General features: G+C 49.2%; 1 protein-coding gene across 4 annotated transcripts in view; it reads left to right on the forward strand.

The window, feature by feature from the left end:
- Nucleotides 1–12,805, forward strand: part of tbc1d32 (TBC1 domain family, member 32) — a 32,315-nt gene that overhangs the window by 12,822 nt on the left and 6,688 nt on the right. For 3 of the 4 annotated variants that reach the window (XM_084699280.1, XM_084699277.1, XM_084699278.1), the window contains exons 24-31: nt 2,930–3,061; nt 3,612–3,720; nt 3,889–3,982; nt 4,161–4,286; nt 5,812–5,895; nt 8,008–8,077; nt 8,764–8,879; nt 9,620–9,774. In XM_084699280.1, coding sequence (XP_084555406.1) covers nt 2,930–3,061; nt 3,612–3,720; nt 3,889–3,982; nt 4,161–4,286; nt 5,812–5,895; nt 8,008–8,077; nt 8,764–8,879; nt 9,620–9,774 — 886 coding nt within the window. The remainder of the gene's footprint in view (nt 1–2,929; nt 3,062–3,611; nt 3,721–3,888; nt 3,983–4,160; nt 4,287–5,811; nt 5,896–8,007; nt 8,078–8,763; nt 8,880–9,619; nt 9,775–12,805) is intronic. The other variant, XM_084699279.1, reaches the window with a different exon arrangement.

Consider the following 12,805-nt stretch of genomic DNA (forward strand, 5'->3'; position numbering starts at 1 on the left):
CCCCCTCTCTCTTTTACTCTGTATCTGCAGCCTCTCTCTCACACCAGAAGGTCCCACCAGCCTCTCTCTTAAACGAGAGGTCAGGTGCAGTAAAGGGCAACGTTGCTGCATTTGTATTTGTTGTGTGGTTTACCATCCTATTATCCTGCCACCCCTTCACCCAGTTGATCAATACCTGGCTGACCGGGGTCTTTGTACTCTGATTACCCTGCATTGACTAGAGGATGGAAGGATTCCACTCCACCATGGGGACAGATGAGCGGGGCAGAGAGGAGAGAGGCAGGCGCGAGGAGGGGTAGAGGGGGAGGAGGAGGGGGCAGGGAGGGGAGAAGAGAGTGGGGGAGCAGAGGGGAGGGAGGGAGTTGAATGGAAGGCAAAGGGGGACAGGTTCATACAACACTGTAAGGTTTGGATACTGTTGGCTGGCTTTGTCTTCAGCCACATACTTCACTGACTATTAGTCCCCCCATAGCCTCCCAAAATTGCATGAGGTGGGAGGAAAGGAGAGAGAGAGAGAGAGAGAGAGAGAGAGCGGGAGAGCGAGAGAGCGAGAGAGAGAGAGAGAGAGAGAGAGGACCGTAAAACCATGAGCAGTTTTGTTTACCACAGTCAGAGCTATAGAGTTATAATAAGGATTCGGTTTTACAAGAACACAGTCATGCATTACACTGAAGGCTAGATGGAATTACGCCTGCATGCACACACACACACACACACAGTGATCATGCACCTCAAATGATGTAATCCCTCCCAAATGATGACATTTACTCTTGTTTTGCATTGCTTTCGTGTTGGACTCATTCCTATTCTCCCCTGAGCCTGTAACCTGTCCGGAGGCTGTGACTGAAAGAGCAATGTATTCCACCCAGCCTCATGCACCCACCCTGACCTCAGAGGCTGTCACTCAGAGGGGGTCCGTCTTGCAGCAGAGCGGGGGGGGGGGGATGGTGTGAGGCAGGCTAGATGGCAGGCAGGGTCACCTGGACCCCCGCGTGTGGCTGGAGGTCTCAGAGGGCTGGAGGACACCCTCACCATGGTGGCCCGGGGACAAGCCCTGCTGATCCCAGCAGCTCAGAGACGGGTTTGGAACACAGTGAGACGGAGGAGAGCAGATAACTAAGGGAGGGGGGAGAGGGGAGAGGTGGAGCGGAGGAGAGGAGAGCCGGTCGACGAAGGGAGGACGGGACGGGAGGAGATTGTGGAGAAATGTAGGGAAACCTTTATCCATCGTACGGTTGAACACAAACGTCCGTGCAGTGGCGCTTGAGTAGGGAGCCTAGGGAGGGAGAGGGGAGGGAGGAGGAGGGGAGGGGGTTGGGACGGATGAAAGGTTTTCAGCTTGCACTGCTATGACAGTGTGGGTAAGCAAAGGTGTCATTCAACCTGTTACTATGGTGACAGGTCACAACATCACACAGACTCATCAATGGCTTTGATGAAGTGTTCCATCTCTCTGTTTATCCCTCCCTCTCTGTCCTCTTCTCTCCCTCCCCCTCCCTCCCTCTCTTCCCTCCCTCTATCTATCTAATCTAAACGCTATTCCTGAGGCTGTGTGTGCATGTGTGTGTGTGCATGTGTGTGTACCTCCTCACATTAAAAGGACTGAGTTGATTCTGTCTCTGCATGATCAGAATCAGACTCTCCAATCCACAAGCGGCCACTCCTAACTCTACAAAAAGGATCACTTACCAGCCACTCGGATAGGAGGGGATTGGCTTCCTGTTTATAAACACCCGGTGGTGTGCCATTCCCTGCTGTTCCATGAGTGGTGGTTGTCACCAGACCTCATATCAACTGTGCTGGCTTTGTTGTGTTTGTCGTGTGATGAGGAAAGTTAACGCTCTCCCTCCCTCCCTTTCTCTCTTTCGTTCTAGCTTTTTTGCCCAGCTTCCCTGAGCCATATTACTGTAATGCTTATAATTAAGACTAACTCAACTGTGAGTTGGGGCTGTGACACAACACACACGCACACACACACACACACATCCCTACACACACAGCAGGCTCCAGAGAAAGCACGACAGGGTCATCCATCCCATCATTAGCAGCCATTAGGAAGGGAGAGATCTCAGTCACTTAACAATAACACCTAGAACTGCCGCTCATCGTTCACTGCTCCTCTCGTTGTTCCCCCTTCACTGCCTCCCTCTCCCCGTCTCTATTTCTGTCTCTGTCTCTCTCTCTCTTCCGGTCACCCTCTCCTTCTGTCTCTCTGCCTCGCTCTCTTTCCCTGCCTCGTTCTGTCTCTCTCGCTCTGTTTCTCTGCCGCCCTCTTTCTCCCCAACATCACAGTCAGTTTCGCCAATGATGTCGGAAAGCCCTGTTGATCACATCACTAGAGTGTGTTTGTGTGTGTCTCTGAGTCGGTGTGTTGGTGTGAGTATGTGTGTGTGTGTGTGTGTGTGTCTGGTGATTTGCTACTCTCTACAGCCGTGGGAATGTCCAGATCAATCCACAGTGATGTGGTCTGGCTCCAGCCCGCCTGCCCGCTATGCAAACCTCCCTACTTAAGCCCTCCACAAATCCTGCTGATGGAGCCGGCTATCAGGCTGACGAGCCGAGCCCAGAGCTAATGATGAGAATGATTAGAGGAGCAAGAGAAGAGCCTGGTGTACACAGCTTGCCCTCGCGCAGTCACATCTGTCTGCTGGTGGCAGACAGGACACATCATATGTGTCCAAGGACCTGTTTAGAAAAGTGGAAAGTTTGATCTTAGTTTGTTCATGATTTAAACGTTTCTTTAGGCGTGGCGAAAAAGGTGTATTCCTGGAGAGGAACGCTTTGTCACTAGGGTGGCAAACGGCTGCATTGACCTAACACCGATTTCCGTTGCAGTGAAACCGGTTAAACCATGTCACCTGTGTTTGTGGTGTGCATTTCCGTGTGTGGATGGTGTATTGTGTGTGTGTGTGTGTGTGTGTGGGGGGAGGTGTTCCAGGTTGTTGAGTGTGCTGTGCTGTAACCTGGACTCCCTGCTCCTGATGGAGGTCCAGTACGGCCTCTCCACCCTGCTGCTCCTGAGCCAGGCAGAGGACATGACGGAGCACAGCCACGCCAGAGGGTAACTGGGGATAACAGCTTTCTGTTGACTCTCCCCTCCTCCTCCTCCTCCTCTTCCTCCTCCTCTTCTTCCCCAGGATATGACAGGCCTCAGCTTAGCTGTTAGATTTAATCACGACAGGATGAGGAATTGATCGTTTGCCTTGTCACGAAAAAATGAAATAAGCTGGAAGCTTGAGAGAGTGTGTGTGTGGGGGGGTTGGGAGAGAGAGAGGGAGGGAGATAGAGAGAGACTCAGAGAGAGAGAGAGAGAGACTCAGAGAGAGAGAGAGAGAGAGAGAGAGACCATTTCCAGAAGTGGTTGTGAGTGCTTGGCCAGGTTAATGGCTATTGTTGCTTCTGGTTATGAATTGAAGTGCTGAGAATTGCCCATACAATGTGTCAGAGTACCCATCAATTTAGAAGAGTGGAGGTCAACTAATTTCTCCTCTGCTCTTTTATCCTTTCATCCTCTCTGCTTTTTCCAATCCTCTTCTCTCCTATTTTTCATCCTTTCTTTTTTTTTTCCTTTTTTTTTTTCCTTCCTCTCTCTTCCCTTCTCGTCCAATCAGAGAGTTCATCATAGACTGCCTGTCAGTGGAGAGGAACCACATCCTAGTGAGGATGAATGTGATTGGTGGACCCTCGGAGAGAAAACTTCCACCCAGAGCTCTTCAGAAGGTCAGTGGTCAGCAGATACCAGACCCTGGAGTCAGTAAACAGCTGTCAGCATGAGATACATATAGTACTAGATAGTAGTACAGAAGTGACACATTGCATCAGAGACCATGCCTGTGACCATGCCTGTGACCATGCCTGTGACCATGTCTGTCCTATGTCGTGCTCCAGGGATCAGAGCCGTACCCCTGGCCCATGTTCTCCTCCTACCCAGTACCCAGCTGCTTCAGCCTGGATGCCCCCCAGACCCCCCCCGGCAGCCAGGGTAGGAGCCCCACTCTGGAGCATGCTGCACTCTGCCATGGATCTTCCATTATGTGTCATGGTGACACATTTTCACATATCTGATATCACATTTCAGTGGTGTTTTGTGCATACTTTGGGTACATTCTAGTATAGCTGAGAAACGTGTCCATTCTGTGTGTGTGTGTGTGTGCATGTAGACTCTGAGCTCGGTGTGTTCCTGGCATCATCCCAGGCTGCCCAGCATGAGGACAGCTGGATGGAGGTGTGTAGGAGACAGTTCTGCAAGGCCCTGACCACCACACCCCACACCCTCACTGGAGCAGGTGGGTGAAATACTGCACTCTGGCTCTAGCCTCTATGCAACAGCTACCAGCCTCAAGGCCCCAGCCACTATCCCCCAGCCCCCAACCTCTATGTCCCAGCCACCAGCATTTAAGGCCCCAGCCTCAAAGCCTTTCCTCCAGGCTCCTGCACACAGGCGCCTGCTTCTACGCCCCAGCCTCCAGGCCCCAGCCTCCAGGCAACAACACTGTGTTAAAGTATTAACATCCAATAAACCAATATCTCCCCATGAATAAGTGAACAGTCAATCTACCAGAGGATGAAATGCCATGGAGCCCTATTGACGGGTGAACTGCGACACCTGTGTGTGAAAGTAGGATCTATCTCACTGTGCTGGCAGGGCCTGTGTATCGATGAGCACTTGACTGTAAATAACGTCCGTGCAATGTTGTCCTACACTGTGGAGCCTAGCTTTTAGGGACAACAGCAACAGTATAGACAATCATCTCTCCGCAAACTGAACATACAGTCATCTCTCTACCAGCAAACTGAACATCATCTCGTCATCTCTACCAGTGTACATAGTTTCATATGTCTCCGCATGCATACATACATCCATCTGCTGTGCCAAGCCTTTGAGAGAGCTGCTCTATAGCTCTGATTGCAGTCTCTTCATTGAAGTCATCAGGAGTCATTGTGTGTTCAATAGACCCCCTGGAACTCTCCCGCAGGACTGAGAGAGCCCTGCTGTGTGTGTGTGTGTGTGTGGCTATGTGTGTGTCTGTGTGTGTTTAGGTATTAGTTGTGAAAGATGGTGTGAGTTAACCACACACACTGAGTAAATCAAATGAGGGTCTTTATTGAAGACTGATGAACGTCAGTGTTCTTCGAGCTTCTTCCTGTGATGATGAGGAAGCAGACAAGATGGCTGATGAGCTGTGCTCCAGAGTCACAGGCTGCCTCCCGCATACAGCAGGTGGAGGAATGGCTGGCTGGTGTGTTGTTATCCAGAAGATGTGTCATTGAATTGAGATCGCTTTCCACATCTGCCATGTGCTATTCATCCAGACGATGCAGCGGTAAAACAAGTGACATGAGTGAAATGAGTGTATCTGAAAGGTTGATTGTAATACTAGAGTAATAATAGCCCCATGGTTGATCCCATCTGGCTCTCTCAATCTAATCATGGGTTGGGAACTATGCTCCGAGAGAGAGAGAGAGAGAGAGAGAGAGAGAGAGAGAGAGAGAGAGAGAGAGAGAGAGAGAGAGAGAGAGAGAGAGAGAGAGAGAGAGAGAGAGAGAGAGAGAGAGAGAGAGAGAGAGAGAGAGAGAGAGAGAGAGAGAGAGAGAGAGAGAGAGAGAGAGAGAGAGAGAGAGAGAGAGAGAGAGAGAGAGAGAGAGAGAGAGAGAGAGAGAGAGAGAGGGAGGGAGAGAGGGAGAGAGGGAGAGAGAGAGAGAGAGAGTCTGGGGGAATCGATGCACCTTTAGAAAGAGGCACTCTTGTGTAATCTCCTCTGGATTTTTGTGTGTGTGCCTCTCTAACATGCAGCCTGTGCCTCTGTTCAGTGCTGGCCGACCTTCTGGAGACGGTCGTGATGCACCTGTCCTCCTGTCCTATGGAACGCTTCTTCCCTCCCGCCCAGTACAAAGGTCAGTGTGTGTGTGTGTGTGTGTGTACCTCCCGTTCCCTAGACACAAACCCCTTCCACTAGTGTATATGTTTGGATGTACCCTAGCATTGAGCACACCTTATTGTCAAGAGAAAGGTCACTACACCGTGCTAGTGTTTCAGGAGAAACACTACCCAGGAACACATAATAACTGTGACATTCACAGCTTCACATTAATATAGACAGCAATGAATGAACAGATTTAGTTGATCAAGTTCAAGCCTTGGAAATCCCATCCATGCTGCTAGGTCTCCCGACATTGGTGTGTGTTTGTACAGTATCTGTGTATGTGTTTGTGTGTGAGAGTGTGTGTGTGTGTGTGAGAGAGAGAGAGAGAGAGAGAGAGAGAGAGAGAGAGAGAGAGAGAGAGAGAAATGTGTGTACCTCAGGCCTCCTATCTGCAGCTGAGAGAATTATTTAGACAATGGCGCCATCATTATCCAGATACCATATGGTTGATATGTAATAAAACATGTCTGCTGTTTCTACCAAAATCTGCAGAGAGGGTCTGGGCTCAGGCCTTGTGGGCTGCCCTTTATTCTCTTTCTGAGAAGATTGGATAAGATTGAATAAAACAACTGCACCTTGACAACACATCACCTATCCCATACGCACATACACACACACACACACACACACACACACTTCTTTCCCTCCCATGCACACCCTTTCACACACACACACACACACCTTGCGTCACACAAACACACACACACACACACACACACATCTCTGGGACGCTTTATCTATAATTAACTATGTTTAATTAGTTATTAACTCGTCTATGTGGTTGTCCATGTTACTATCTGCTGTATAAAAAGCTCAGCCATTTAAAGTGCTGCTACTATAATACAGTTGTTGTTTCCAGACCATCTTACCTCATGTATTATTCATGCAGAGTATTTATTATTGTGGTGTCTGGCTCAGAGTTCAAACAGTAAATAACTGGCTTACGATATATATAATGTTTACTTCAGGATCTAGAAGAGTTCATGTGATTAGGCAGCCATGGCTGTGACCCTCAGGGAGCTATTGTGACTGGCCAGCCCTTGCAGCCCCTTAGGGAACTCTCTTGTTATTGGCCAGCCTTAGTTGGGACTCTCAGGGAGCTCTTGTGATTAGGCAGCCATGGCTGAGACCACCTGGGAGCTCTTTTAATTGACCAGCCATGGTTGGGACCCTCAGGGAGCTCTTATGATTGGGTAGTCATGGTTGGTACCCTCGAGGAGCTGTTATGATTGGCCTTCCCTGGTTGGGACCCTTTAGGGAGCTCTTATGATTTGCCAGTTCTGGTTGGGACTCAACAGGGAGCTCTTATGATTGGCCAGCCCTGGTTGGGACCCTACAGGCGGACAAAGAAAACGAAAACTTTTCAATCTTCCCTTTATACCTCACTTTTCTTTCTTCTCCCTTCTGTTTTCCCACACACACACACTTCCCCTTCTCCTCTTCACCCATCGGCTATGAAGTCATTTCTTTTACCAAATGGTGTTTCTGGGGAACAGCTGTCACGGCCTGTGAGGGTTAGCTAGTTCTCCTCCTACTGTTCCCGCTCCTCCTGCCTCCTGTCCGGTCAGTGTCTGTGTGATTGACAATAACTCCAGGCTCAGCCGTCGGTCTCAGTCGAGTGCTCCCCGTGTTAGCGGAGAGCAGAGCAGAGCAGAGGAGTCTAGCTATTTGCAGAGCGTGAACCCGGTGTCCTCCCAGCATCTCTCTGGAGGTGCAGTCTGTTCTCCAGCAGAACCTTTCTCCGTGCCAGGCCCAGCCGGGCCAAGGACTTCACAACAAGCTGTTAGTCTGCACGTGATTGGTGAACAATAACAGTAAGCTAGGCTGTTTGACATGGAATGTCTAAGTGTGACTTGAACCTGGTATTAGCAACTGATCTTGTCTAAGTCATGATGAGATTAGTCTGCCCTGCAGAGAAGGAGCAGTGGGAGATGAGACAGAATGTGTCTACAGCTCACTAATAACTACCTTCAGCACTGGTACTGGAAATAATGAGCAGAGAGGAGAGGGAAGGAGTACTGAATAGATCTGTGGCCATATGATTTCATATACATGATAATGTTGTTCTCTGTCTGTGTGCCAGTGGAGGATCATAGGGTGAAGACTGTCAGCCTGTCACCTGTCCAACGGCTGGGCATACACACTTGTCTCAGGTAAACTACACACCTCTACAGGAACACACTTCTCTCTCGCCCTTCATCTCTTTTTGTCTCCCCCATTCCCTCATCTCTCTCTCTCTCTCTCTCTCTCTCTCTCTCTCTCTCTCTCTCTCTCTCTCTCTCTCTATTTCTCTCTGTCTCTCTCACTCTTTCTCTCGCTCTTTTTCTCTGCCTCTGTCTCTCGCGCACTTTCTCTCGTTCTTTCTCTCTGCCTCTCTCTCTGCCTCTCTCTCTCTCTGCTTCTCTTACTCTCTCTATCTCTCTCTCTCTCTCTCTTTCTCTGCAGTAGAAGCCGTGGGATGGCCAATACTGATAAAGCTAATCACAACGTGTAGTCCTAATTTAGACACAGCTCAACAGTGCTTCACATCTAGAACAATGCCTCAACTTTCTATGAACTCATTGAAAGTGTTGTCTTTGGGGCAATATGCAAATGAAGGGAACCGAGCTCTATGCAGAAATGAGGCTCGTTGGGGTAATTATACACAATCTCCTATTAACCCTAATTGTCTGCATGGCACATTATCTTAATTAGTTGGATAAATGAACACATGTATGGAGAGTGGTCCTGGGTGGGTTTTAAACCGTTGAATTGTTCTTATGAAGCTGAATAGCATGCAGCTGATCTAGTGTTGTTTAATCCCGGGCATGTGTGCATGTTTGTGTGTGTGTGTCTACAGGTACGGCCATCATCTCAAGCTGCTGGGAGACAGCAGTGAGGAGGGCCTGATTCTGCTGCTGAAACACTGCCACCTTTTCCTGTCAGAGCAGACCACATCGCTCACGTCCCCTCTCTGTATCCTTCCACCGCAAACTAGTACAGCCTTGGTCACATCATCCCAATGTATCCTTCCACCGCAAACTAGTACAGCCTTGGTCACATCATCCCAATGTATCCTTCCACCGCAAACTAGTACAGCTTTGGTCACATCCTCCCAATGTGTCTTTCTACCATACTCAAGTTTAGCCTTGGTCACATCCTCCCAATGTGTCTTTCTACCATACTCATGTTTAGCCTTGGTCACATCCTCCCACTGTATCCATCCACCATAGTCAATTTGAGCCATGGTCATATCACCCCTCTGTATCCTTCCACCTCAGTCTAGTACAACCTCATTCACAGTATGTGTATGTAGCTGCTGATCATAGATATTGCTATATCTCGGTCCGTGAACAAGTTCAGATCAGCAGTCAGAAGCTGTTGCCCAGGATGTAGACAAAGCGGAACTTGACTAATGATGTTTACGATGATGATGAGGTGTGTGCCCTGGGCTCCCCTGCCCCCCTCCCCTCTCGTCCCGCTTCCAAGACCTCTGCTCTCCTCCCACTGAGCTCTCTGTCATGGACCCTGAATGTACCTGAGCCCCCTCACTCCACCCTGCTTGCATGTCGGTCAGACTGACATGACCCTCCCCCCATCCCCCCTCTCTTTTCTCTCTCCTGCTTTTCTCCCTCTCTATCTGTCCTCACTCTCTCTTCCCTTCCTCTCATCATTCTCAACCACGTCTCCTACGTCCTTGACCCCTCTCCTACCAGCCGCTCTGCAGGGGGGGTACCCGGGTCATGACTGGCTGGCCTCCACCCTCTACCTCCTCATGAGGGGCGACCCCCAGCGCACCCTCAGCCTGCTCCTCCACCTCTCCACCCTGCTCACCTCCGCCTTCCTCTGGCCCCCCCGGCTCCACGCATCGGTCAGTACGCACACGCACATGCGCACACATGCACAAACACCTACGTACACATTCCCAAACCCTTTCGTCCCACACAAGCCACACACACACGCGCCTCGTCCATGCATGTGGATACACATTGTCGGATCTGGTTTCTTAGTAGATCATCGAAAAGGACGCTCAGACGTGGTTGGATCAAATACAAGTGGCTTTATTCACTTTATTCACTTCAAAACATGATACACACACACACTGGGTTTTTTGCGCATGAAAAGCCCAATTATTACACAAACCCAAGCTTGCTTCATACTCCTAAAAAGTCTGCCCCTTTCTAAACATAACTGTGTTGCAAGAGTTGTTACATGTCAATATCCCTCTGCCCCTTGTCAATATGTTTTATATGCCAAGGGGGCGACCTGACATTTAACTCAGGGAATGCAGGTTTCTAAGGTCTTCATTTGGTTATTGGATAGAGTCCATGAGTTCCTTATTACTTGCCTATCAGTTATAACAGGCCTCTTGGTGGTAAAAGCATTTGTCCCCTATCTCTCCATTTGGCTGGATATGTTTTCCTAACGTCAATCATCCTCTCAAGGAACCATCCCAGATCAACCTGGTTCACATGAGGACAAACATGACATTAAAAGCAGTCTTATAAGGCTGAATCCTTAGGGGTAGGGGTAAGACAGGGGGTAGGGATAAGGGGTAGGGGTTCATACCCCTTAAAACCAAGTGTTTTCGGGAGCTTACTTGAAACCTAGGGTTATGTGAATACTGCGCAACCTGCAACAATGGCGGCCAGATCATCCAGAGAATCCCATAAATGTAATATTTTTGTCTTAAATAATTGATTACAAAATTGCGACAGTCTTGTTGTGTGCTCTACACAGTCCAGTACATATGTACTTGCAACCATGTTCATAATTGAAACATAAAACATAAAAATCGCTAGTTTGCTACACTAACGTTACATTGCTGATTTGCACAACAGTCCCGCATTTATCTAATTAGCCTTGAATGGACTCCATGCATGTCTACAGTTTTAACTAAATTCCATTAGCAGCAAAGTTTGTTTGATATCAGTGCATAACACTACCTGCTTTGGAGACATCGATATATGTAACCATAACCAAGTGGTGGCTCATTTCATAGAGCTATATAGCTCTTACCCTTCAGTTTCGAGTGACAAGGGCTAGGGGTAAACCAAGGGGTAGGGGTAAGGAGTAGGGGTAAACCGAGGGGTAGGGGTAAGGAGTAGGGGTAAACTGAGGGGTAGGGGTAAGGAGTAGGGGTAAACTGAGGGGTAGGGGTAAGGAGTAGGGGTAAACTGAGGGGTAGGGGTAAGGAGTAGGGGTAAACTGAGGGGTAGGGGTAAGGAGTAGGGGTAAACCGAGGGGTAGGGGTAAGGAGTAAGACAGATAATTGAGATTTGGCCTAATACACTAGGGGCCATCCTCCAGTGTTCCCGCTCCGACAACATGCATATACTCGGATACAAACACACACACACACACACACACACACACACACATACACACACATGCTCACATAAATGTATACACTCAAGTAAAAAAAAAAGATCTCTCCCCCACTCTCTCTCTCTCTGTCTGTCTCTCTTTCACTCACTTGCTCACTTCCATCTAAATTCAGTTTAAGCAGTAATCAGTGTAAAGGGGGGCAGAGGTATTGAAGAGATAAACAGCTTTTTCATTTACCGAGAGCCTCAGAATCCTGCTGCAATTGGATTTCTGTGAAACTCGGTCTACCAGCCCTGCCTGTGTGGGAGCTTGTGCGCTCGAGAGATGATGTGCATTTTAATGCTAAACATCCCTCCCCTTTTCCCCTTTAAAAATCTACGCTCAGCAACTGGAAACACACTGAAGTTTGAATTATGTGATCATCAGCATGTATCCGTGTACGGGGACCATTTCAATGCTTCATTCCTGACTGGGATTGGAATGATGAGATTGCGATGCAGTGCTCATTATCGTTGCCCCCTTGGTAACAGTATGCTGCTGCAGCCATCCCTGTCTGAGCATGCTGCTGCTGAAGGGCCTTCCTGTCTGCTGACACCGGTTCAGCTGGGAGCGGGTGCCTCTGGAAGGGGAACACTGAATGTGCCGTGGTGTGTCGAGCGGTAGAAGTGTGTGGAGGGTGTGGAGGGGGATGTACAGCTGAGCAGCACGGTATAGAAGTGTGTAGGCCTTTCAGGGGCTGTGTAGAGCTGTGTAGGGCTGTCTGGATATATGCAAAGATGTGTGGTGTTTAAAGGTGAACAGAGGTGGGTAGACCTATGTAATAGTTGTGTGCGTATAGCTGTGTAGAGGTGTTTATAGCTGTGTGGGTGGGTGTATGACATCGAGAGGTATGTAGGGATATTTGAAAGGTGTGGAGAGCTCCATGTATAGTTCTGTGAAAGGTAAGACTGGATCTGAAGAATGGAGCTCTGTGGGGGCCTAATGACTGTTCCTCCAGGGCGTGTTGTTTAGGCTGCACGTTGAAGCAGATTAGGGTGAAGGCCTGCAAGACGCAGACGGAGAGAACAGCGAGGTGACTCCAGTTCCTTTATAAACATTTAGGCTTTAAAGTGTTCCGTGTGAGCTTTAGGTGTTGTGAGAGTTGCTTGTAAATCACTGTTATCGGGCCACCCCGTAATCAGGGCCTGGGAGAAGTCCCAGCGTGGAGGCACCTTCACCGCTGATTGGATCTAGACACAGCGGCGCTATCGTTTTTGCACCTCATGTGGTCGATTCTCTCGATACCTTGGAGGACACAGGGACAAGTAATTATGTGGTAACAGCAAATTTACCCAGCTCAGTTGGTTAGCACACACACACCACCCACACAAACAGAATGCACACACACACACACCTCCATCGCCACCTTCCTCTCTCTCTCTCTCTCTCTCTCTCTCTCTCTCTCTCTCTCTCTCTCTCTCTCTCTCTCTCTCTCTCTCTCTCTCTCGCTCGCTCGCTCGCTCGCTCCCTCCCTCCCTCCCTCCCTCCCTCCTCCGTTCTCTCTCTGTCTGTCCCAGGGGGAGTGAGCTCCCTAT

Source organism: Hypomesus nipponensis, chromosome 6 (assembly GCF_054491055.1).
Source record: "Hypomesus nipponensis isolate SF chromosome 6, ASM5449105v1, whole genome shotgun sequence".
Lineage (NCBI taxonomy): Eukaryota > Metazoa > Chordata > Actinopteri > Osmeriformes > Osmeridae > Hypomesus > Hypomesus nipponensis.